Source organism: Scomber scombrus, chromosome 19, assembly GCF_963691925.1.
Source record: "Scomber scombrus chromosome 19, fScoSco1.1, whole genome shotgun sequence".
NCBI classification, from domain to species: domain Eukaryota; kingdom Metazoa; phylum Chordata; class Actinopteri; order Scombriformes; family Scombridae; genus Scomber; species Scomber scombrus.
The window spans coordinates 15,180,544-15,206,297 of record NC_084988.1 but is presented as its reverse complement, the minus strand read 5'-3'; the positions used below and the strand labels follow the sequence as shown (position 1 = coordinate 15,206,297).

The window sequence follows — 25,754 nt, the reverse complement described above, 5'->3', positions numbered from 1 at the left end:
GTCACCATGTGCATACGTGTCAGTGGGCGTGGTGAGTATGTTGTTTGACTCCCTTATCCGCTGTCACCTGTCCTTATCTCTGCTCTCTTGTCTCCGGTCCTCAATTGGCTCCACTCTGCTGTTCAGGCTTAAAGTCCGCAGCAGTGCCAAACAGGCTGGTAGTGAGATACTCAGGCTATTTGGGTCTTATTTTTCAAACCCGCTGCAGCAGTAGTAGAGGTATAGAGAACAAGGGGTAGTAAGGAGAGAGGGATAGATTGACAAGCAGAGGGAAAGTAGAGTGGTTTGTTGGCGGGCTGACTGTGATTCTATGCCCTGTGTTTGTGTATCAGGGCCTCAGGAGGAGGTTACACTGGGCTCCGCAGGATGGACAATCCCAGAGGAGCTCTCGGAGCAGGCCTCCCAGGCACAGCACCTCGAACGGCTGGCCCAGCTCTGCATCATGAGCAAAAGGTAAAACTGTGTCCTGCTGTAGCTTCCTTTGTGGTGTAATTAATGGGGCGTTACATGTTCTTTGAGTTTAAGGGCTCAGTGGGCTCATTATGAGTGAATTTATTGTTATATAAATTCACTTTTATAACTGTTTTATCACCAGTTTTCTACACTAATATCGAGCTGTATGCATGTACTGTACCTTCATCATTCCACAGCAGTGATCAGCGCTGAAGTGAAAATTTAATGCTACTTGCATTTGTGTCAATTTTGTATCAGTTTTATTAATCAATCAATTTTAGTGTGACAAACAGCTCATTTGTTTATAAAGTAAAACCCTCAACTTTTAAGATCAGGCTGAAATTAGTTAAATTAGAAGTTATTTAATGAAAGTGAATGGTAGGGTAGGTGACATTCAAAACTCAAAACTCAAAAATCAAAACTCAAAACTTCAAAACCAGTATTCATTAAATTTACGAGTCATGTTTAAATATTTTGAACACAAATTAAGATAGATAGATAGGATAATGATTAAGATATTAAAGATGGCAAATAAATGCGCATGTGCTTTGCACATACACATTCACCTTTCTGAAATGGAAATTTTTTAGACTAGATATACTCCAGTTTCGAACCTTTTTGGCCTGAGTTGAATTTCCCTGTAGATGTGGAGAAAAGAGACACCGCACTCTATGTGAGTAGAGAGGAACGCTTTAACTGGATCTGGTGTCTCTTGTTGCAGGGGTACTTTGTTAGGCCATAACATGCACCCATTTTTTGTGCCTGTGTTGTCATTGTTTGGATCAAGTCATTTAACCTGATTGCCAGAGAGGGTGACGGAGGGTGGAAGGTTGGCTCGGTGGAGAGTTGGTCACGGTGCTTCATTAATGTAAGGAGCATACAGTAGTTAAACTTAAATGAGATGGTACTGATTGTGTATGATGGTACTGAGAGGCTCGGGTTTCAGGATAAATAAGGACAAGCAGGAATTTGATTCTGCTCTTTGATCTTCCTCCAAGCACTTTAGAAACCCTTGAAAGACAATAAAAGTTGTGCCAAATGATGAACACAAAAAACATAAATTGGCGTTGGTTATTTTAAGTAAAGAAATAGTCTTAAGATCCCAAAGCCCTTACTGCCTCCACCGTAAGCCTCAGTGCCAGTCTTTCTATCTTGTTGACTGGAAGTTGTAATACTTCCTGACTCTTTCAGCAAAGTCATAGGAAGTCCTTTGGGACAGTGAAAGGCTTTTTCTGTCTTTGCTGATCAGATGTCCCCTAAGACGGACCTTCTAAAGCATTGCAAACTGACACCTGGCCATTACTAATTGAAGAGAAGTGTGGGTTTGGAACAACGAAGCTGACATCTGTCACACTAAACAGAGCTTGCTCTACATCTAAAGGCACATGTGAGGGTGTGAGGGTGATGAATGTCCTTGGCTGGCCTACCGGGCCAGATATGAGCTGAACAGCTGGTAGATCCTCAGCGTACCGCATCTTGTTCACCTAGCTTAGCACTAAGTAGAAGAGTGGTGGAAGGACATGGGTTGGTAAACCAACCTGTAAGCGCCATGCCTTGTGTAATTCATGCTAGAGAAAAGACAGGTGCAGCCAGTGTTGGCAGGACTAGAAGGTTTCCACTTCCTCCATAAGGCGCCAGAGCCCCCACAGCCCTGCTGTCCGTGTCTAATCACAGCACATGCATGTTTAGATTTGTCATGCTGCTGTGCTCCAAATACTGAAACAGATATGCTCACCTGACAATCCAGCATGAGTCACTAAACTTAAGGTCAGGCATTGTTGTTATGTTTGAAAAAAAATATGTATTTATTTATAAATTTTGCCTGATAAATGTTAATTATTCTGCTTTAGTTTTCGGCAGGTATATAATATTTGCTATCACACAGTGTGTATCACATTTGTTTAATGGTGATATTTACCTTTCCTTTTCTTTCCAGACCTCATCTTGCTCTAGAATACAGTGGTAAGGTATGTAGATTTCTTTTTCTTTTTCTTTTTTTTTTTTTAACAAATAAAACATTTTAATGGCACACCTGTGTTCACTTTAACTTCCCATCTCATTGCATCTTTCAGGCTACAAAGATCCACCAGAGAGCCTTTGGTAACGACCACCCAATTACAGCCAGAAGCCTGGAGCTCATGGCTACTGTCTATGCTGAGATTGGCAAGACAGAATATTCAGGTAAAGACTCACCTGTGCCACTTTGTGTCATCCTGACTGTCAGGTGATGTTACTTGGATGACATACAGTACAGATTAACTGTATACACATTAATAGACAGTGAATACATGGTGCACCTCTCTCAGCAGTAACACTACTATATCAGTCTGAAACATAAGGGTGGAGACATGGCTGTCTCATGAGGCTTGACAATACTATAACTGTCTTGTTAATCTGAAGAACAAGCAAGTTAAGTCCTCTGCGTTAGAGAGCACACAGCACAGTGTGCGTGTGGTTTAAAGCACTTCAGTTAGCCTTTAAAATATGTTAGCCCTTAAAAATGTTAAATTAATAAACACTCCTAGTCATGTTGGACACAAGAGTGGTTTTACAGAGCAAAAAAAAGGAAAGGGCTTTTGTGACAGTTTGAGGCCACTGTTTTGTTGCACTACTGTATGCTTGACTTGCATTAAGCGGGAGCAACTCTCTGCCCAATTCTGAACTCTGCGTTTTTGTGAAGACTGCTGTGCTGTGGTGTTAAAAGCAATACGAAGCGTTGTAGTTGAGTCAGCTTTCAGAGGCAGTGGTGCTGAACAGGACCAGCTACAGTACATGAAATCCAGAGTATAGATAAAGGCAAAGCTTTAGAACGTTCCTTGTTATACAGCTTGGATGGTCATAAGCTTTAGTTAAAAAGAAAAGAGAGACAGAGAGAGAGAGAGAGAGAGAGAGAGGGAGAGAGAGAGAGAGAGAGAGAGAGAGAGAGAGAGAGAGAGAGAGAGAGAGAGAGAGAGAAAAAGAGAGTCAGAGAGCATCTGCAATTTCACAACACACGATAGTCCCTCTGCACTTTATGTGACCTTTTTATTTTGTATTGTACACAGAGGAATTCTCATTGAACCACAGTAAGATGCTTCAACAGAGGCAAGTTCAAGTGTTTACAGCTCTTGTCCTCTAGTCTAGATAACCTTCACTGCAAACTGGGTCAGTCACAACCCTCAACTAATAAGCTATTTTGATTATCTGCTAGCTCAATTTGAATATATTAATTGTAGTTTGAACAGTGTGAACCGTAGCAGTAGTTTTTATTTTTATTTTTTTTAAATTACCTAAACTACTAAGCTGTTAAGGAAGATTTTCAGCTATCCCTAAACTAGCAATACAATTTTAAAAGTGTGTCCAAAAACCTACAAAAGTGTTCTTGGCCTTAGCCCATGTACTGTAGCTTCCTCCTGTCTGATAAAAGTGAAAATCGACTAAATGAAACAAGGGTTTGTTTTTTTTACCATTGGCCTCATTGGGAAAATAATTCATCAAGCATTGGTTATAAAATTCAGTTAGTTTTATAAAGATGCAAAAAGGTTGTTCATTTAAATCCTTTCATTGTTTTTAACAGATAAAACTGTTTGCTTTTGGTTACTCGGTCAGTGAAGTTGTAAATCCCCCAGAACAGATTGAATTATCAGATGATTACATCACTGATCTGTCAGCAAGTGACATCATCAGCAATTGTTAACAGGCAGTGTTGGCAAAACACCTCCAGTATTTAGTTTGGGGAATCCACAACTTTTAGACAATACAAATGAAGGAGCTGAGACAGAATTTTAATGGTCATACACTTTTCTTTTCTTTTTCTTTTTTTTTTTTTAGAAACTATGTCATCAATTAAAAATGCATTTGGTGAGTACCACTAGAAGGATTATTATTGATGTCTTGACTTTATAGTGAAAACATGGAATTGGATGGTTTTTGACCATCTTTGCATCAGTGTTTCTAACTAAGCTCGACCTGGAACTGACAGAGTTAACACTGGCGTCTTCTCTCAGACAGATTTGCATATTTAACTTTGTATGTTTAACTGCGTCTTCAGAGCAGACTGCTGTCTCCAGTGTGAAGCAACACAGGATTGTTATACACATGTTTGGTCATGGTTCTCTTCTTAGACTCCCTGGGTGAGTGTGTGTCTGCGCTGTCCAAACGGTTTGCTGCTGCAGAGTCCATCAGAGATACCGTCAACTGTCTTCCTCATTCCCACCGGGAGAAACACTCAGAGGTCCGCCACAGAAAGGACACCCACCACCAACAAGAGGAAACACCAAAACCTATGGTAGAGAGAGCAACACCTGCAGCCATCTTTATCATTGTTAATGAAGTTATGAGCTGCTTGTTTGTAAAAGATCTGTGCCCTTTTTACTGCTGATTCTTTGAAATGTCTTGTAATGAGTCCTACTCATCCTGTATTGTATCTGATTCAGGTAACCAATGGCAAAGTTCCCACCTCCATTCTAAAGAGGCCAAGCCCCAGCTACGGGTCAGACACAGAACCCACCCACAGACGGAAAGGCGAGCGGAGGGTTCGATTCAGGGAGCCAGAGACCACAGTACATGGTGAGAAAATGTAAACAAGTAAAACATTTGTACAGTGTACAGCCTGCTCAGTCACAGTCAGTCCAGACAAAAGAGGATTTGTATGTCTTTGTACAAACCTGAGAGACCATGCTGCCCTCTGGTGCTTTAACATCTTTACCAAAGTACAGTGACTGACTGTGAACCACCAATATTTTCTGCAGCCTGTCTATGTCAGCCCTGCATTTACAGAAACATGAATATGTAAATGAAATCATACAGTAACCACATGACTTTAATTCTGGTTGTTTGTAGAATTTTCCTCGAAATCTGTGCTATAACAGCTGCAGCTGGGCTCCTTAACCCACATGTAACAGCAGTATACAGAATGAACAAAATGCATTAAAACATCCAGAGATTGCATCGTTAACTATTTTCCTTCAGGGATTCCGCACTATTTAAAAATACTGTAAGAGATCTCCAAACATGAGAAAGTGATTTACTCCTCATAATTAATTATACATGCAAATGAGGCACCATGGAGTCTGTCCCAGAGAGATAATAGAGTCTATAGGAGAACAGTAGCCCCTTGAAGCTGCTCTTGTTGACTGACTGGCCTCTTTTCTGTTGGCTTCACAGACATTCCTTACTGCGACTGTTTAGGTGGTAAGTCTATCTGGAAGAGTCACAATATGCATGAGGAAACAGCACTGCACTTTGTGATTTTGAAAGAGCACTTGATCTAGTTATGTGTGGGGGGAAAAGGCACCAAAACAAAGCTTTTAAGTTTATTGTTAAAACACAGGTTCACTTTTACTTTTGCTTAACTTTGTTGCCATGCGATACGGAGTGTAGCATCTCACTATCACACCCTTTTAAAGAATGTCTGAGGCACAGAAAGCACAGTTTGCGTGACAAGGCACAATCACATGAAATACTCCATCAAAGATTTGCCTCTCACTTTTAGGTGAGAGAAGCATGTGCCAATTCAAATGCTCGTTGTAAAACACTGGTCTTGATTGTTTGTGTGTGTGTGTGTGTGTGTGTGTGTGTGTGTGTGTGTGTGTGTGTGTGTGTGTGTGTGTGTGTGTGTGTGTGTGTGTGTGTGTGTGTGTGTGTGTGTGTGTGTGTGTGTGTGTGTGTGTGTGTGTAGCCTATGAGACAACACCGTCCCGCCCCCACCTCGCCCTGTTCACTTGCCTCTTCCTGCTGATGTCATTCCTGGGTGTGGCCATGTACTGCACGGACCGCCAGCGCCCACAGAGGGTATGCGAGGAGCTGGAGGCCGCTCTGGCTGTCTACCTGCTGCATATGAAACAGCTTCTGTGGGGCTGTTGGATATGGCTGACCATGCAATGACTGAGACCGACCACAGGTGGAGACATGGAACCTCCTCATTTCTTTCTTTTTTTTCAGACCCCTCTTTTTTCCTATCTTTGAAGGTGCCCAGGCCTATAAACACCTCAGCCATTTGGCAAGGCTCTGTAAGTTACACTGTCTGTGGTCTCTGTACACTGTCACAGTGAAAAAGGGAAAAATGTGTAATCCTAGAAATATGTAGCTTCCATGTCCATGTATCTATATACAGTAAGTACTTAAGTGGTGGGAACGCCACTCCTTATTTAAGTTGTACTGACGTTTTTGCACATTTGCAATGTTATTGTTCACATATAACGCTCACTCAAATACCACAACATTTTCAGTTCATGTCACAGTCTATTTTATGTGAGTGAATGTTTCCATGGAATGCATATTTATTTTGTTATGGTACATGGTTTCTGTATATCAGATATTACACAGAACTGAATGTGTATATGTGGTTCAATATACTAAGGACTATCACAATATTCAGCCTTGTAATTGCACATAAATGAATGTAGATATATTTGGGAACAGCTTTGACCGGCACATGCAAGAGGAGGAGGAGGAAGAAGAGGAAGATGGAAGAACAAATGTGTAAACTGTCCGATAGTGATCTGTGAGAAAGACAACACAGGGCTGCATCACTTCCCAGTCGAATGACTAACAGATGAAAAAACACCTCTTTCTTTACGGACTTTATTTTGTCTGCTCTTCTGTATGGCTGACTGTCTTCAGCCTATTCCTAGTCCCACTGAGGAGAAGATCTGCAGCACAATATTACAAATCCTCTCTCTTTAACTATCCTCGAAGAGAATATACTCAAACTGAATGAATGCTAATGCTTTTGACAGTGTTTCTCTTTATAACCGCTTGAATCCCACCAAAATATCCTCCTCTCTTCTAAATGTTATTTATTCTTCTATACTGTGTATCTGCATCTACGCAAATATCCAACTTTAGATTCTTTTAAATTTTTTTAACTTTTTGTTACATTTCTATTTCAGAACAATATTCAGGTTTTAACCGTGATGTCAAATGCTAATCAAGCTTTGGACAAATGTATGGATTGTGTGCTGGCTGGAGGACTTACGCCTTATATCAAGTTCATTACTATTATTTTGAGGCCAAACATCAAAATACAACAGAACAGGATACTGTATGTCCATGATGTGGGTCCCTTTATCAAATGAAGTGAATAAAATATTCAATAAGCCAAACCACCACACAAATGGATTAGGAATCAAAGGGCGCAGTGATGCACATCCTACAGACCTCTCATTATGAGCAATAACACACATCACATAGATTCCAGTAAAACATTATTCTTTATATAACAGGTTTCAGGGAACTCAAAGGAAAGCATAGGATTGATGAGGTTTTCGCATTTCAATGTCAAAGCAATATGAGGCTAATAATGCCTGTATAGAAGAAAGAAATACTCTTGACTCTGTACTGTCAAACTAAATTGTCATTAGCAATAAAACAATACCCAGTGAACTCATGTCCTGTATATGCACATTTAGCTCAGTAGCTGCATCTCACAGCTGTCCAAAAAACATTTATGGTCACTTTGAAAGAAGTGCCTTTATGGAGGGTTTTCTTAGTTCCTACCGTTTTATGATTTCAATTGTTTTGAATAAAACTGTCATTGCCTATCAAAGTCAAGCAGGTGACTTGTTTTCTTCCTGTAATCTCTGACAATAACTGAGTGTGTGTTATGTGTACATAACAGGGAGAGAGATGCATGCAGGCATATTTGTGCGTCTATTAACAGTAATACAGTTTATATAGGTTTGTAGCCTATAGAGTGTGAAGGAGAAGCCTGAGTTACTATATGGCACAAGATAGGATTTGTTATTTATATCTCACACAAGTCGCTAAAAGCATTTTTGGACTGGCCGCCTGATACATAAATGCTCTGATTTTTTTGATTTTTTTTTATATATAAAACATTTTTTGTAACTTGATAAAATTGTGAATACACTGCAAAAGCACATATCATTTTACTTTGCTGCAGCATGCAAAGAGTTTTCCCTTCATCAAGACGCAGTGTGCATCCTACCAGAAAAAGATGAACACATTTATTGGTGTATAAACAAAATAACATCTCTTTACATCTAAAAACCACTGTATTAATTTGTCATGCATTAGGTCCATGCAGAAGTTTCACAAAGACAACATGATCCATCAGACAATCTGTCCAAGCCATTAATACTGTGTAACTGAATATTAATTCATGAAATGAGAAAAACTGGATTTCCTTTAAATGGTTTAATACTATCAGAACTTAACTAGCGTATTGTTATATGTCTTGAAGAGGAATGCACACACAGTGGATGAATCAACTCAATAAAGCAGGACTCTTCAACGATTGATAACCATTGATGGATTTTTTTGAGAGGAAATCAATTACCTTTGGAGAACAAAGCAAAAGCCTTCAGTTTGATTCAATTCAAATGAGAGCAGAAGCCAATTGATTTTGATTGTCTACATAGGCAAACATTGGTGTTTCTTATGGCAGATGAGGGGACTGTACGGTTGTTTGGGAATGTATGTCTTTGTATGTGTGTGTGTGTTTGTGCGTCCTCTGGCTTTCTAGATGAGCCCAGTCTTGAGGTCAGAGCTGCGGCGTGAGGAGCGGCCGAGCAGCAGGTCCTTCTCGTGGATCAGGCTGTCCAGCAGATCCTCTTGTCTGTAGTTGTGGTAAACTTTCAGGAAGGCCATCACTGCAATCCCAAGCCAGGTGAGCCAGGCAGCCCAAAGGCCGAACTGCAAAAAGGAAATCATTGTAATAATGAAAGAGATTCAGGGATTTATTTGGATGGATGGATGGATGGATGGACCCAGTCTTACCTGAGCTATAGCAAACTGGTCATAGAAAGCAGAGTTGTCCACACCAAGTTCTAGATCAGTGTCCTGCAGATCCTCACAGCTAAAATACAATGCACATAAACAATAGCTTAGGAGGGAACACTCCACTTTGTAATGAGATTCACTGAAATGGGTGCTGGTCCCTCACCTGCTGGGCATGGTCCCACCCTCGGTGATGGAGTCGCACCACAGGTTGAACCCCACACTGACGATGGTGCTAGACAGGAAGACTGTGAACACGACCAGTGAGCTGATCAGCAGGTTGAGAAAGGCATTGAAGACTGAGCTGCAGGTAGGAGAGAACAGAAACATCTGAAACATGTGATGTCTCAATTACCAACATATTATTAAGGTTTGATGACATGCTTGTCCTCTTTTTCTGTCATTTGTAGGCCCATCACTGAAACATAGTTAGGCCTGTTATAGGCTGCAGCACTGATTTGTTGATGAATGACTCCTTTCATTCACACATGAAATACACTGTTGCAGGATGGATACATATCAGAAAATATGTAAGACAAGATTTTTTTGAGCCGCCCTGTCAGGCTACGGTAGCCTATGTGAATTATTCAAAGGCAACACAACACTATATTTTCCTCCATGTTTCTAAAGGAGGACGACAGTGACTAGTCGTTTTTATAGGTTAATTGAACAGCCGATCATCTTTCATAGTCTAAAACACACAGTTAAAGATGATGCTGTGATTCTGACAGGGCAGCATGCAGACAAGGGCGTGGGAAATGGATAGAAATGGCACATTTATTAGCTTTATTAGAGGGTCATATCGAGCTGTCTATGGTGGTCTAATTGTGTTGAACGATCACAAGTGAAGGGTCACTCACTCGTCGTGTCCTTTGCACAGGAAGAACAGCAGCCTCCAAGCCTGCACTGCGGACAGTATGAGGGACGCTATCCCAACAAAAGTGATGAAGCTGCAGGAGGACTCGGGTCCCCACTCCTCCACGATGAAGCGCTGCTTCGACACAGTGATGTTTTCATTTTGCCACATCCCCCGCGTGAAGAGCAGACATTTCCCCCCGAAATCCTCCGTGTTCTCCGACAGAGGCACCACGGCGATGAAACCAAATACAAAGGCTAAAAAGTAAAGGATGCACTGGGCGAAAATTAAATTATCGAGGGCCATTTTTCTGTCTTCCTCTTCGGCTTTGCGTCCTGGAGAAAGTGCGCCTGCGCAGTGGAGGCAGCGATGAGCGGAGGCGCAGCATCCGACGACGCGCTCTGCCGCAAATTAATGAGCAGACTGAGGCCTTCAGGGGCCAGGGCCCTCCATCTTATCTACAGGCTGTGGAGATTCCTCTTTCCCAAGTATTTAACAAATACCGTGTTCCCCTTAGGTAGGTGACAGTGCAGCAGACATAATGTTGGGAAAAAACAAAACAACTTCAGTATCGGGTACCTGTGCATTTCTTTATCCATCTTATTTCAGCTTGATGCGTTTATGGCTGCATTATTCCATCTAATGCACTAGAAAATATTATAAATGGCTTGTGCATCATTTTATGCAAGTTAATACAAATACCCACAAACAAAAAGAATGTACATTCACTGGGTATAATGCAACTGTGCCCTTGTACACACACACACACACACACACACACACACACACACACACACACACACACACACACACACACACACACACACACACACACACACACACACACACACACACACACACACACGGATCACACATTACTCACAAATTAGAGTAATGGTTTGTTTATACACAGTGACGGGAAGGGCAGGTAGCTGTCACATCCGTCTAACATGCTAAGCCCATCTGGTGAGTCGGCCCAGGTGTCTCTCCCCTTCCTCAGCCACCAACCCTCTGCACCACTCACACTGCCCTCCAGTGGGCAAGGTGCCTGCTGCCTGCCACCTCACTGCATAGTCTAAACCGCCCGTTTTATGTTTGAAGTATGATTATTGCCTTGCACAGCCTCCACATGCAGCCTGCTGAAGAATGGAAGGATGGAAAAAATAAAAAATGTAAAAACGTTATTAGTAATTTTGATATGATGAGGACAAAGTTGTGAACAGCACCAGTGACTCATTTTGCATTTTTCAGAAAATATTAATAGTCCTGCATTTTCCTGGGGGGGGGGGGGAACCCATGGAACACAAAGACAATAATTAATACGAGAGCTTTACAGACATCAGACAGCTATTTGTATCCATCAAACAAACGGCAGTATTTTGCATTCCCTCCCCTGCACATGATTTATGTGCCATTTTGCTGCACCATAGCACTCTGATTTCCATGATGTTATCACTTCTTAGATTAGCTTAAGTTATTGTGTGTGTGTGTGTGTGTGTGTGTGTGTGTGTGTGTGTGTGCGTGTGTGTGTGGTCTTGACCAGAGTCGCTTTCATTTCAACACTCTGAGCTGATTTGCTTTTTAACATCATTAGGTTTTTCTACTTATGCTCAGTGAGCATTTTTGCTGAGAGATCTTTTTTCTTGATAAATTGCCCAGATTATTATTTCCTGTAATACATCACTTTGCTGTTTTTATGATGTATGATATACCAGGAGGACTATACTGCTTATAAAACAGTGTTTTCTCCATTTCCTAATAGAAAGATCAAAGCACAAACCTGCAAAAAAATCTAAAAAGTAAAGCTTAATTCTTTACTGTGCTGACATACTCATCTTGACGCTGGTTAGACCCAGACATCATCTGGTATCAGAAGTGCAGCCACACCTGCAAGGTCACAGGGAAAGGCCCAACAACTCCATAAGGTATTCCCAATACACAAACAGAAGATTACATGCACATCCACACACGGAGAACTCCAAACCCCACTTTTAAATAATACAGCATGTGTGGACTCGTGAACTGGACACCCTGGGGAAACCCAGAGCAGAAGTGTGTCAAGCTGAAATATGTGTTAAGTTATTCACCCCCAGAACAAGCCACAGAGGGAGGGAGGAAGGGAGGGAGGGTTAGGGTTAGGATGCTAACCAAAATGCAGTCCCTGGGCTCTGTGCAAATATGGGGAGCGATGGGCAGCAGAAAGCACTGGGAGGTCATCCATTTTTCATGAGGTGCAATGGCAGCAAAGCAAACATCCGTTTTTCAAGAGCAGGAAACCAGTGAAGAATCTAAAGTGCAGAATCATTTTCAAGGACACCATCAATGCATTGTAAATGTTTATGCTTCAGGTTGCCCACCATGCATCCTTGCAGTGTTGGCCAGAACATTATAAAAACGCACAATGTACCCCAAAATGGTCTGTTTTATTGGAGTTTAAATTAGCAAAATATTCAATAATTTATGTTTCATCAATAATTCCTGAGAGATTTATTATTGAGTGAGCATTTTTTTGAGAAGTGCAGTGTTTTACAGTGGGAGAGAAAGGGTGTGGCAGGACAACACTGGGTGGGAACAGTTACTTATAAAAAATTAGCAGCAGCTCTCAGAATCTGACCAGATGTTTGATGTAGAGTGGATGCCTCACATCAAGGTGAAAAGTCTTCATGCTGATGATCATGTCTGTATTATGACCGGTAAATTCATTATGAGAGGAGTTAAACCAAATCAAAAACCAAACATATCTCTGGATCATCGCTGATAGAAAGTTATGTTTCTCATTTATTTCAGTCCGCTGGCCTTTGTATTACGTTCTCTTCACTCGTTTTCCTTTCCTTCTTCCACTCCTTATGGCACCCTGTGAAACCGTCCAATCTGCGAGCTCCACTTTGTCTGCCTGGAAGACAAAACAACAGCAAAAACAGACACAATTACAGCCTCATATCCTGGGCATTGATACAGAGGGTCTGATGAAATATCCTGTACCCATTAATTTTCCCCAGGGGGTTTAGGAGACTGGGAGCACTGGACCAGCCACTGATTAAATGCTCATAATAGAGGCCATTCATCTCCCCTTGAGTCTTGAATGTTTCAACATGTATCACCCAGTACTACGCTCCCCCACTGCTCTCTGTACAAATATTAGCATTCTGTATTCATAAAGACAGTAAAGTTGATATTTCATTTGGTGGTATCTTTTTTAAGTGGATGCAGTCTCTTGGTGAGCATCCAGGATTTGATCGGTGACTTTATTTTCACCACTGAGACAAAACTGTGCCACAATAATGACCATAAACAGTCATGCGTAAGGTCATATAGTACATGAACAAAATGTATACTAATAACTGTTTCATATCCTGATTTTCTTATCCTTATCTCCCTTGGCATTAATAAATGACCATTTGATCATGCACTTAGTCTTAAACTCATTTTCACACATTACTCATTACTATCTCTCAATCTGCCAATTAAGAAAATCCTTCACAGCTTCTTTTTCTGGCCTGGATGAACAATTAGATAATACTAACAGCACCTCTTTCTGCACTCAGTGTAGAGTCACACTGAGACTGAGAGGTAGGTAATGAATGTAATGCCATCACTGCAAACATGTACGTACAACCAAAATAGATAAGCCGTGAGAGACATACACTGTTTGTACAGTATGGACTAGTGAGGCCGAAGGTATAATCATCATAAATTAACACAGGCTAATTACGTTTCACCTGCCAAGCTCCATATGGTCCCCAATTTTGAACAAAATAATTAGGTGACTGCATCCCAATTAAACAATTATCTAGTCAAACCTCTGTAAAACAATTACCTGGTCATATCCATGCTATGCCCAGGCACTAGCACTAATTTGCAAGAAAGCTGTCAAATCTGGCCTTATAAAATTGACAAATAAATAATAATTGTGTACATTCTGTAGTATTTCATTGACATTTTACTCTGCATTTTACAGATGATACAACTGACTCATGTCCCTTGAAATACTAGCTTCATATTAAAAAAAATGACATCATTGTAGGAAGAGAAGCATTGATGTTTATGCTGGAGGACAGAAGAGAGGGGGGATGAAGGGTAGTAAAGAGGGCACCTGCTGGGTTGTGATGAGGCAAAATCCTCAGGGATCAAAAATGAGATCATCCAAGAGGAGACAGTGACAAGCTTCTTAACTGGAACAATAGTGACCCCTACTGTCTAATCTGGCTTTTACTGTATCTTATGATTAATACACGACAGCTTGTGTGTACTGTATGTGTTGTATGATGAGAGGGCCTTACCTGTGTGCCATCTCTGCTGTCTGCTTTTTGCTTGGAAGTGACCAGACTATAGGAATATGGTTGATTTAGTATAAGAGAAGGCCTCTTATCTGAGAATGGACAGAACACATGAATTAAAAAATGAAGATTGTCAGCACTGCTTTTTGTTGAAATGTCATAGGTTACAATGATCGCACTCAGCATTTTGAAAGAAAACAATCATATAAATGGGTGTCTGGCTAACCACCTAACTGAGACTATTCGTTTAATTTTATGCAACACTGCTCCGCTGTTATGTCTTTAACCCTTGTCCCAGTGACAAGGTTGGGGCATCAGTGTGGGGCAATAGGCTGTTGATCCCAGTGGTGATCAGTACAGCCTGGCAGATGGAGGGAGGTCTGCTTGAAGTGGTAGACAGTAAACCCCCCACAGAAAGCGTGGAAGGGGGGAAGAGGGTGTTGTTTTACGGATGAGTGACTGCATCAAGGTTAAGGGAGCCAATCTCTGACACCTCACTTCCTTCTCAATGTCCCCCTCTTAGCAGCCAAGGCCCCCTGCTTTTAATACACGTACCTGCATCCTGCACCCTGCAGGGGACAGCAGCACCTCTGACATACAATTATGTCTGGCCAAAGCACACACAAATTATTCATCCTCTGACCATTTGCTGGCAATAACATAAATGGATTTTTTCAATTAGAATATTGCTAATGACTATTTACTATAATTTAGGGGCTATAAATGTCAGGAGTATCCGCAATGACCTCTGTACACTGTATGGTTGTATATGCGCAACACTAATTTGTTTATTTGCATATACTAAGAAATATCCCCCCAAAAATCACCTGATTTGATAGCTGCTCCAGGCTCCGTGGAAGCTAAGAGTCTAAAAGATGCTCTGTGGGTTTCCAGGTCCTGCTTCCACCAGCTGCCCATTTTGCAATGATATGAGGTGCTCTGATCGCAGGCTTCTACTGTCTTTAAATGGGCTTTGAGGAAGCTTTCTTGGTTAGTGTCACAAGGAGCAGAGCTGGTCTGTGTGTTGCAAGATGTGCTGGAGGTACACAATTTACCAAGGATCAGAAGCTGTGTGGAGCTGCACACAGGGGTGAGGAGGGAGCTGCCTGGCTCACCCATCCTTGCTGAGGCCCCTGAGCCACAGGCTGCATTCTCCTCCAACTGAAGGCTCTGGCGAAGGTCAGACAGCAGATCCTGAGTGGTTTCAAACAGGGCACAGGAGGTTAGTACATAAAAGCGGTGCGCTACATAGTGGAATCCTAGAGTAAAGCATCTCCCTGCTGGTGATGCTCACATGCTTCCAGGGCATAGACAGTGAAAATCACAAGACATGAAAAGCCCGATTTGGAAAACAGGTACTGTAACAATCAACCTACAGTATGTACTGTTTAGGTAAAGAGAGATATTGCCTACCTGATGAGGTTCCTCTTCCAGGAAACAGTCAGATGTGGCTGCTCCACTGAAGCTGAAAATTTGAGGAGGGATGCTATCTGATTGGTCGTCTCGGTTGAGTGACACTGCGGAGCTCCATGAAGTGCTGATATTTGAGAGAACTTTAACATTTTCTTCAGACATGCTTTTACAGCAGGCCATATTCTCTGCAGATAAAAGTTCATGCAGTGATGTAAACATTCAGTAGATCACAATTTATCCTGAGATATCTGTCACTCGAGCAGAATGTAGCTGCGTACCATATTCAGGTGAGGGGAAACTGTGACTGTCCACCTGGGATTCAGAGAAGTAAGGTACCAATTGGTTGTCATCATCACTGTTAAACTGAGAGGGAAGATTCATCCTGAAGGTGTAAATTCAGAAAGAAATTATTTTTTATTTACCTGCCAGTTATTGTGCATGAAAAGGGTTCTGCAAGGTAAAATGAACTCTGACCTCTCATTTAAAAGAAGGACTTCATCCATGAAAGTAGTAACACGGTTCTCTCTTGGGAACACACATGTTTTGAAATCTTCGTCTCCCCCTAGTAAAAACAAGTTTTTTTGTATCTTTTCTTACTGTGAATGGTGTGTAAGAAAAATGCAACTCAGCACTTACCCTCCCCAGAAAGCATCAGCTCAACCAGAATGTCTTTGTTCAAGTTGCTGAGGGAAATGGAGTCTGTGGTGCCATCTAGTGTCACTGCCAGCTCAGAACAATCTAGCAAGACACCCACTGATGAGGAGGTTGTACTTTCTACTTCTTCCTCTTCCTCTTCTCTGCTTTCATTCTCTCCATCAGTGAGGAGAGACGAGATCCTCTGCAGAGTTAAACTACTCTGATACACATAAGGATGCTCCTGTCTCAACAGAGGCAGGGAGGAGGCCGACGTAAAAGAGGAGACAGACTCGGAGCTCAGATCCTCTACAAGTGGGGACTCGGAGGAGGAAACATGCTCTGGTGTCTCAGGTTGCTGTTGGAGACAAAAACACATGTAAAGGTTAGGATTTTTAAAAAAAATCAGAAACACATATTGTAAATCATTCATCAGCAGGGACACTGTATCTGTATACATTATGAATGATGGGTTTTACCTCCTCTGGTTTATCTGCTTGTGCTGTATGCTCTGCTTCCCCAGCCATGTCCATTGGGGAGGGGTTGGGTGTGAGGCAACACAGAGCCTGGGTTGACAGAAACATCTCTCTGCTGTTTGATTTTCTCACTGTGTGCTCTGGCCACACCACCTCACTAGAATAAAGAGAGACACCCAGAAATTAGTCACTACGATCTCTGGAGCAACACTTTTGAATGTTTTTAATATTTTTCTCTATCTTCTACAAGCTCAGTACCTTATCTTGGGATGTAGTTCTCTCACTTCCATCACACCCTCTCTGACTAGTTTGACAAGCTCCTCTGGGGACACAGAGTTGACTTTCTGAGCCTGATACAGTTTGGCAGATAGCGGACAGGGTGGGCTCCCTGCTGAGCAGTCTGGTGAAATAAATTCTCATTGTGAGATATAATGCACTTTCTGTCCTCGTGTTATTCAATATCCTCTGCATTACCTTTCTGTATCTTTAGCAAAGGTGAGCCTGCAGTCTCAATCCCACCATTGTCTCCTTCACCCTGAAAAAAAGTGTTTGACACGAAAAAGTCATTTCTAAGCTGTGTATCTTTGGTATGTACAATATGTTTTTGTGTGTATGTGTATTACAAAAGAGTCACTCACTTTGTATCCTACAGGAATGTACTTTAAAGCCTCTGCACACAGACCAAATCCCTCACACGCCTGGAGGAAGTACATGACCATATCGTCACTTTCTGTGTGGCTTTTCTTCAGCAGAGCCCAGGCATCAGAGACACAACTGTCAACAACACACAAAAAGCCAGTCAACCAAATGTGACTTTATAATGTAGGAAGCCATTAGAGAGCCAGAATATACCTGTTTTGTAGTAGCACGTCTGCACAGAGCTTGGCATCCTCAACACTCTCCATTGCAGGCATGGTCCAGTGCAGGTACCTCAACGCCAACCGAGGTTGCTTCCTCGCCAGCAGGCAGTGGATGACGCAACGATGTTGCCAGGAGAGCCAGGGGACAGTGGCCCTGGGGCTCAGCAGCAGCTCCATAGAGGCCTGTGTAGGATGTAACATAACATAAAATAGTTTCATGAGAAGAAGTGTAAAGCACATGCACAAAAAGACAGGACATCTGTTCATTTCTTATTATCCATGAAAGCAGTATACTGAGCAAGAAGGAGAATCAGTAACAAGCTGCAAAGTGGAGCATTATTACATAAATCATATTTACCTTGATGTGTCCATGATCAAGCATCCACAGGGCCCTAATTTGTTGGGAAAAGCTGGAAGGAATTGTGAAGGCATGGCAGAAAGATTGTAGGAGGTCATCTTTGCACTGCAGGAAATTCGCCATGTCCAGGGTAAAATACATGAGCTGTGACATACATAGATTAAGGATTATACAATTTATATCAATTATACTGTGTATCTACAATAAATCACAAAAGTAGACAAAATAACAAACAGAGAAAGCTGTACTTGGATGGATACAATTGCCTGGACTGACATGTGGTCAATATGAGGCACCAGTACAAGCTTCAGCAGGGCCTGCAGATTAGAGGGAGGGTAGACCTGGTCTGTGCAGTCCTCGGAAGTCCAAATGCAGCCATGCTGTTTTTCCAGTTCAGTCACCATACCTTCAATGAAAGACTTCCATCTTTCCACTCCTACCTCCTCCCATCTGGTCAATTTTAAAAACAAACAAACAAAAAACAAAAAAAAGAAAAGAAAATTGAAAAGGGCTTTCAGAAAGGAAATAAAGAGCGAATGTTCGGACTTAGAGAAATTGGAAGAATGTCTTACCCAGATGTCTCAAGACAAGTTTTCCGATGGCTATGATCCATTTCCTTCCACATCTGAGCAATGCGCTTCACCTCGTGAGCCTCTGACAGCAACAGCAGAGAACAAACAAACATTTAGAGGTGTGATAACAGTTCATCACATCAATATAATGGTGTGAGATTATATCTGTACCGGGGTATTTGGGCAAGAGCCCCATGATGCCCCACCACTGAACCAGCTGTCCAAGCAAGATGTGTTGCCTTAGAGCACTGTGCGCTCGTTTCCAGCAGCCATGTCTGACTTCCGAGGAGCCGCATGTATCCCTGCACATCACACACGGGATGCCCACACCTACATGTGAGAGACATATAAATTCTATTTAGGATTACAACTGCAAACCATCATATTGTTCCATAAGGTGTATGCTGTGTGTGCTCAGAAGTGTATACCGTGCCAGAGGTGGGCTGAACTGAGCTGCCTCCTCGCCCACTGGGCCAGGGTGAGCAGGTTCCCCAGTCTCTGGAGCAGCATGTGCACCCTTGTGAAAGAACTTTTGTCCAGAAACATCCACAGTCCCTGACAGCAGCTGAAGCCTGGGCAAATAAACAATATACAACAGATATTAATGTCTCATATATGCACTTGAAATTACAGTATATTTCCCATTTTGACTGATGGCACTGATCAGCTGAGATGTACTTGCATAAGGTTAGTAACTCCTTTTTGGCAAACTCTGACATCCTCTGTACCCAGCAGCTGAAAGTCAGAAGGATTTCCTCCACATCGATGTCACCTTATTGGAGATAAAATGTCAAATCAACCAACATACTTTCAAGTATTTCAGTTTTTACAATATACATGCACAAAAATCCCCTGATCTACCTTCAGCTGTAAGTTTCCGTAGCCAGCAGATGATGGCTCTGATGTTGTTGCCGGCCAATGCCTCGGACCACTGGCTTTCCAGCATGATGCCTCCGCCTCTATCCTCAGGTTATGGGGTCACATGTAGGATCATGGTACTGTTACTGAAAAAATACATAAATTAAAATACATGTGGTTCATTACAGAAAAATAAAACAAGTCTGTATTTCTTATTTTCACATGTATACTGTATGTATACTATACATACTAACATGACAGCTTCACACTGTGTATACTAGTGTAGTTAAATAACTTGTGTATTTAAGCCTAGAAAACGAATGTCAATCATGTTTCCATAATTAAATCAATGATCATACAATAACAGACTAGAGCATTACGTGGTAGACATTATTTTGAAGCTCAAAAAAAATCTAAAGATTTGATGTATTCTCAAAACTTACTTGAAGCAGTGGTGTAGTTGTCCAGCAGCTCAGGTAAACTTCACTCTTGTTCTGTACTGCATGTGGACCTGGTAGCCACAGTAACGTCCTCTTCTTACACAAGCTACTTTGGTACACGATAATCCACTAATCTCAGTTAACATTTCATTGGCTGATTTGCAGTGTGGCGAGTCTTTCTGTGCGTGTGCGTTTGTGTTTTGAGAGAAGAAACAAAATTGGTGTGACCTATAGGGGTGAGATGATAGGAAAAGGTACAGAGGTTGAGAAGGAACTATTTTGAATTGCTGAAGGCAGAAAACTATTTCTGAGCTTGAATCTTTCAGATATGTGGAACTTTTGGTCAGAACAGGTTTTCATCAGTTGAAAAAGGCAAAACACATGCTGTAACAACACTGAGCGGTGTGTGGCCAAAAGCACCAAAGCCTAGAAGGTTCCCACCATTAGTAGTTTGTTTCTTTTATATTTGTTTAATTTGTTTTATTGAGTATTTACCATTAGTTTTCCCTTCATGACTTAGACACACCTTTTGGGTGCATTCATAAAAAGCACTGAAAGGCAACATATGTTTGCATGAATATAAATTCATATTTTTTCTTTATGTTTAAAAAAATGCATTATATTTATTTTATTTATTTTATTTGTCAACACAAAACTGTCTTAAAACTGTGTACTCATGGTAATACTGTACATTATATCATCATTTTCAGAGTCTACTAGGCTTTTTGATTTCTTTTACTTTTGACTCAATGGAAAACACACACACACACACACACACACACACACACACACACACAATGGCCGTCAGCCATTACTTTCACAGTGCTCGGACAGTCAGATTTGCGTAGGTGGCAGAAGGTGGGTCCAAATCCCTCGTGGGGCCCAGGGCTGATTAATGGTTAAAGGGGATTAGAAAGAGGGTCAGGACTTTTCTACGAGTCTTACACTGATGCTGCTCTGGCTGCCTTCATACTATCTGTGTCACTACGACTACTTGCCTCCCTTAAGGACTAAATCTGAGGATGTCAGCAAGAAAACCAAGGAAAATTGGAAGGAGAGTGATGTCCAACTTCCCGGGTTAAGGTAGGTACAGGGGACTTGTACTTTCATTGTGTCTGCTTTTTCTTTTACTCTGTCCAGACACATATGCCAGACACTGAATTTTGAAGGAAGTTCAGTAGGTTTCTTTCAACACCAAATTACAGATCTGATCTTGTTTCTCAGTTTGCATCAGATATTGATTGTTTCCTGTTCTTGTAGAAAAACTGATGACACTTCATTGCATTTTGTCTTGATAGTGTTTTCTTTTGCAAGAGATTGTGCTGTTCAGCAAGTATGGTAAAGATGTGTATTTTTTTCATATTGTCAGGTTTGTAGTTGCCAGCACTGACAGTATAACCATAATGCAGCGTCTACAAAATATCGATCACAACTACCTGGCTAAGCTGCTTATGAGAGGACCTTCAGAGAACTGCACAACCAATACCCCTCCCCTTGGTCCCCCACATCCCCCACAGGATAGTTGGTTCCTCTCCCCTGCTCTACCTGTATCCCACCTTTAATCCCCTGCTGGACTTAAAAGAAAAAACAGAGAGAGAAAATACAGGATGGCAGTCTTGCGAGTGAAGTTTACCAAGACTAAGAGGGACAAGTTGGCCCAAGTGCTGTGGATCCTCAACTGGATCTCAGTGGTAACAGGGGCTATACTCTTCAGCCTGGGGCTGTTCCTCAAGGTGGAGATCAACAAGCGGGGGGAGCTGATGGCTGAGAGGGACATCCAGTATGTGCCCAACATGCTGATAGCTGTGGGCCTCATGGCTTGTGCCATCAACTTCCTGGGGGGCAAGATCTGCTACGACTGCGTGGATACCACCAAGTTCTTACGCTGGAAGTTGATCATGCTGCCCTACATTATATTTACCTTCTTTTTCACTTTCTGCGTGCTGGTGGGGGCTCTGATGTGTTACACCATGCGCGGGGAGCTAGATGAGTCTCTAAACCTGGGGCTGACTGAGGCCATGAGGTTCTATAAGGACACGGACACACCAGGACGATGCTTCCTGAAGCGCACTGTGGACATGTTGCAGATAGAGTTCAACTGCTGTGGCAACAACGGTTATAAAGACTGGTTTCAAATACAGTGGATCAGCAGTCGCTACCTGGATATGTCCCAAAAAGAGGTGACGGAGTAAGTACAAAGTGCAGAATAAAAACACTGACGTCTAACCAAAGACAGGCCCTGAAACTCTTTCTTTTTCTCCCTCTCTAGCCGATTGAGGAGTAACGTGGAGGGGAAGTATCTGATGGATGGCGTCCCCTTCAGCTGCTGCAACATCAACTCCCCGCGGCCGTGCATCCAGCGGCATATAGCTAATAACTCTGCTCACTTCAACTATGAACACCAGACAGAGGAGCTGAACCTGTGGAATAAAGGGTGTCGCCAGGCACTGCTGGAGTACTACACCCATATCATGCAGTCCATTGGCCTCACAGTCCTCATCATCTGGCTGTTTGAGGTCAGGAAATATAAGTTGTTGACAACAGAAGGCCTTAAATACTTAAGTTAAAGTAGACAGTTTGCATTACTTCAACAATTACAAGAAATTATTGGCTATTGTCTTTTCTTTTCTCCCCCACTGTATTAAAAAAGGATTTAGAGACAATACTGGAGAGCATGATCAGTGTCACCTCAGTCTTTACATGGACATTCACTTCACTCACTTGCAATACTAATCCTTGAGTAATCTCTGTCATATTATCTCTGGGTCATCCATGCAGCACTTGCATACATGCATGCATGCAACAGTCTCCTGTTGTCCTCAACTTACTTTTATGTTATTTTCCCAAATATGTGTCAAAAAAGATGCACATACTGGTGGTCACAAATTAATTACAGATACAAAATACACTACATCATATGGAGGAATAATATCACTCAACTTATTTGACCTTTTGTAATATAGTTTGCATTCATGTTGTGTGATCCTGTCAGTGATTAGTGCCTGTGTGTCTTGTTTTAGCTGTCGGTGTTGACGGGGGTTCGTTACCTCCAGACCTCCCTGGAAAACGTGCTGAGGCAAGGAGACCCCGACTCTGAGTCTGACGGCTGGCTGCTGGAGAACAGCTTCATGGAGACGGCCCGCACCAACCTGAACATCATCAAGAGCCTCAGCAAGAACAACCACATAGACACAGCCAACAATGGAGACCCCAACATTAATGTTCCCTCTACTTCCAAAGCACACTATGGGCCAGACAACGTGCCGCCCAAGCAAATGCCTGTAACCAGCTGACCCTTCTCCGGCCTCTGTGAACAACACTAATAGGTCAAAGGGGCTTTCAGTGATTACCCAGGCAACTTTATGAAAGTTATTGACATTATGTTCATGGATTTTTATCTGCATGAGTTTGGTCAAGAGCTAAAAACTAAGAAGACGCTATAGAGGAGTTTAGAAAATGAAATATTCAGTTGCAATTCTGTGAATGATGGGGTACATCTTTTTCTGAAATGCAGATTATGCCTTTTTACATCCACAAATGACATACCATAATCACCATTACATACCAATACACATTTTCTGGACACCTGTGCCCATCTGTACTGTAATCTACTGTTTTAACTTAATATCTTGTTGCCTGTTACAGTTTATCATGTGGTTTTGCAACAGGTGTCCAAAACAGTCTCATACACACATGAGCATGAGCGTTAAAAGTAGCTTAAAATATATTATTGTTTGATGGAGACAAATTAGTGATGTGGGTCTGAAGTTGAAGCAACCCTGCTTTTTTTTCTTTTTGACTGATTTTGCCTCAATGCATGATAGAAAATGCAGTTAAAACAAATTAGAATCATTCTATCAGTTTCTAGGAAATATAAATCATATTTCACGCTTTAAGGCACATCGAGATTTGGCCTCAAGTTAAAAAGGCCTTATAAAACTTGCAAGAACAGTAGTTTTTGGTGTTTAGAACAAATATAAAATTTCTGGATTATTTCTGTGCATTTTTGCTTGATTTAAATCAACAGCAAATGTACAAATTACCAAAATACAGCTTCAAATACATGAGCAAATATGTTTTACTGAGAGTAGAAAACAATATGATAAAATCTGTGTTCATGCTTTCACATTAGTTCAAAGCACTCAACTAGACAGAAATCCAGGAGTAACATATATATCTTCCAGAAGCCATCACAATATGAATCTAATGTGCCTCAGCAATGCCATCACGGTCTATTAATCTAATGAAAACACCTAATTCATCGCTGCTGGAATGAGCTACCAAAAGGGTGACAATGAAACTTCTGGGCTGGTTATGGCTGGGTTTTATTGTTTGTCATTATTTTAGGAGGTTTACGGACTGGTACACTGCAAACTAGGCTACTGTGTTTGTTTAAATGTAATTTGTTTTAATGGTGAAGCCTTCAAAATGTTGGCTTGTGGCAGGTCAAAGGAACTGTCTGCTCTCTGCCTTTATTTTCAGAAATTATAGTGCATATAGCAAATGAGAAGGAATATTATGGCTTCAGCAACTGGAAAAAAAAGTGTCACTTGGATACGTTGGATACTTGGAGGTTTCTGAATTAAAGCTTGTTTTAAGTTAATTATGCTGCCGTTTTGTCTTTTTCATGCTAATATCTTAAAATGTGATCTCTTATAGACTTGTGAAATAACTATTAAAAAAAAACAAATATTAACAGATAAGTTAACATGCCCTTGAGTATAATTAAACTGATATTGCTCGCTGTAAATACTTCTGATCACTTCTGCTTTTCATACTGGCTCTTTAGAGATCCTTTTATGATATGCTTCCAATGTATGTGACAGGAGGTATGATTTTAGCAAGCAAAATCGGCTTCAAGATACATGAACACCGGCATATTGGTTTAAGACAGACATGAAAAATTGTGTACCTATCTTTTAATGACAAAAAAATGGATCATGGGCAACACAAGAGGCGATGTGATCTCTTCCTGTCAAACTGGTGTTTCATGCTCTGTGTTTCTATGCTTTAAGATTTATTAGAAATTGAAGTATTACACTCAGTGGCGTGCACAGACAATTTGGGGGGCAGGTGCTCAGTGAAAAATAAGGGCACTTTGTGCGGCATGTGGAACTGCCGGCTGCCTTATTATAGCAGTGTGAGATTTATCTACCTCATCTTCCATGCTAGTAGAGCTGATTCCTGCTGTAGCTGCCTAGAATAGAATAATAATAGTTTTAATAATAGCCTATTTTTTAAGTTTTAATAATAGCCTATTAAGGTAAATACAAGATTATTGCAAGTCTTGTAACATAGAAATAACTTAATAATATAATTAGCTAATATAGCTTCATGCCTGATTTAGTACCGACAAACCACTTTGTGTAGTTAAAATAAAATGTGGACAGCTTTTAAGATATTTCAATAGAATTAGAGGAACTGTTCAACTTTAAAATCTGAGCTTTAAAAGGCCCTAAACAGTTAACATGACTCTGACCTTTCATCTTCATCTTCCTCTTCCTCCTTGCTGCTGGTGGATGCTTTTATCCAGGAGAGCAGAGAGCTGCTTCCCTGGGCAGCCTGCTGTAGCTCCCTTTCTTTTTCCTTTCTTACCCTCTCCTTTCTAGGCATTATGCTGCAATTAGTAAATAAAAAGAGACCAAAAGTATTAAGTTTGGTGACATTACAACAAGGCAGAAGGCTACTTTTTCTGCAGGAAACTGGGAATTGCTTGTTTGTAATTTAGCAAATAAATTAGGCTGCTGCAAGTGTTAATGATCTAGCCTAATGTAAACCTACACAAGACTAAATATTCAGCTTAAGTATACTGATAGATTCACTTGCTGTACCAACGG

At 41.4% G+C, this 25,754-nt stretch overlaps 4 protein-coding genes across 4 annotated transcripts; 2 read left to right on the top strand and 2 right to left on the bottom strand.

The window, feature by feature from the left end:
* The first annotated feature begins 246 nt into the window (after positions 1–246).
* Positions 247–7,346, top strand: c19h14orf180 (chromosome 19 C14orf180 homolog). Its single transcript, XM_062440699.1, has 6 exons — positions 247–453; positions 2,390–2,420; positions 2,526–2,634; positions 4,557–4,720; positions 4,869–5,001; positions 6,113–7,346. The coding sequence occupies exons 1-6, from the start codon at positions 311–313 to the stop codon at positions 6,316–6,318; spliced, it is 786 nt and encodes a 261-aa protein (XP_062296683.1). The 5' UTR covers positions 247–310; the 3' UTR covers positions 6,319–7,346.
* Positions 7,347–8,655: 1,309 nt separating this feature from the next.
* On the bottom strand, positions 8,656–10,351 carry LOC134001212 (transmembrane protein 179). Its single transcript, XM_062440781.1, has 4 exons — positions 10,035–10,351; positions 9,341–9,478; positions 9,175–9,253; positions 8,656–9,090 (listed from the first exon to the last, which is right to left on the bottom strand). Exons 1-4 carry the CDS (start codon positions 10,334–10,336, stop codon positions 8,917–8,919), a joined length of 693 nt encoding a protein of 230 aa, XP_062296765.1. The 5' UTR covers positions 10,337–10,351; the 3' UTR covers positions 8,656–8,916.
* Positions 10,352–12,509: 2,158 nt separating this feature from the next.
* On the bottom strand, positions 12,510–19,338 carry LOC134001318 (uncharacterized). The gene is made up of 18 exons (XM_062440883.1): positions 19,302–19,338; positions 19,048–19,191; positions 18,791–18,949; positions 18,620–18,701; positions 18,308–18,497; positions 18,048–18,191; positions 17,682–17,872; positions 17,468–17,603; positions 17,304–17,364; positions 17,088–17,229; positions 16,833–16,986; positions 16,357–16,711; positions 16,195–16,282; positions 15,999–16,102; positions 15,721–15,905; positions 15,135–15,501; positions 14,311–14,399; positions 12,510–12,923 (listed from the first exon to the last, which is right to left on the bottom strand). The coding sequence occupies exons 1-18, from the start codon at positions 19,336–19,338 to the stop codon at positions 12,834–12,836; spliced, it is 2,718 nt and encodes a 905-aa protein (XP_062296867.1). The 3' UTR covers positions 12,510–12,833.
* A 2,186-nt stretch (positions 19,339–21,524) lies between these two features.
* On the top strand, positions 21,525–23,210 carry prph2la (peripherin 2-like a). The gene is made up of 3 exons (XM_062440384.1): positions 21,525–22,105; positions 22,187–22,433; positions 22,938–23,210. Exons 1-3 carry the CDS (start codon positions 21,525–21,527, stop codon positions 23,208–23,210), a joined length of 1,101 nt encoding a protein of 366 aa, XP_062296368.1.
* Positions 23,211–25,754: the final 2,544 nt, after the last annotated feature.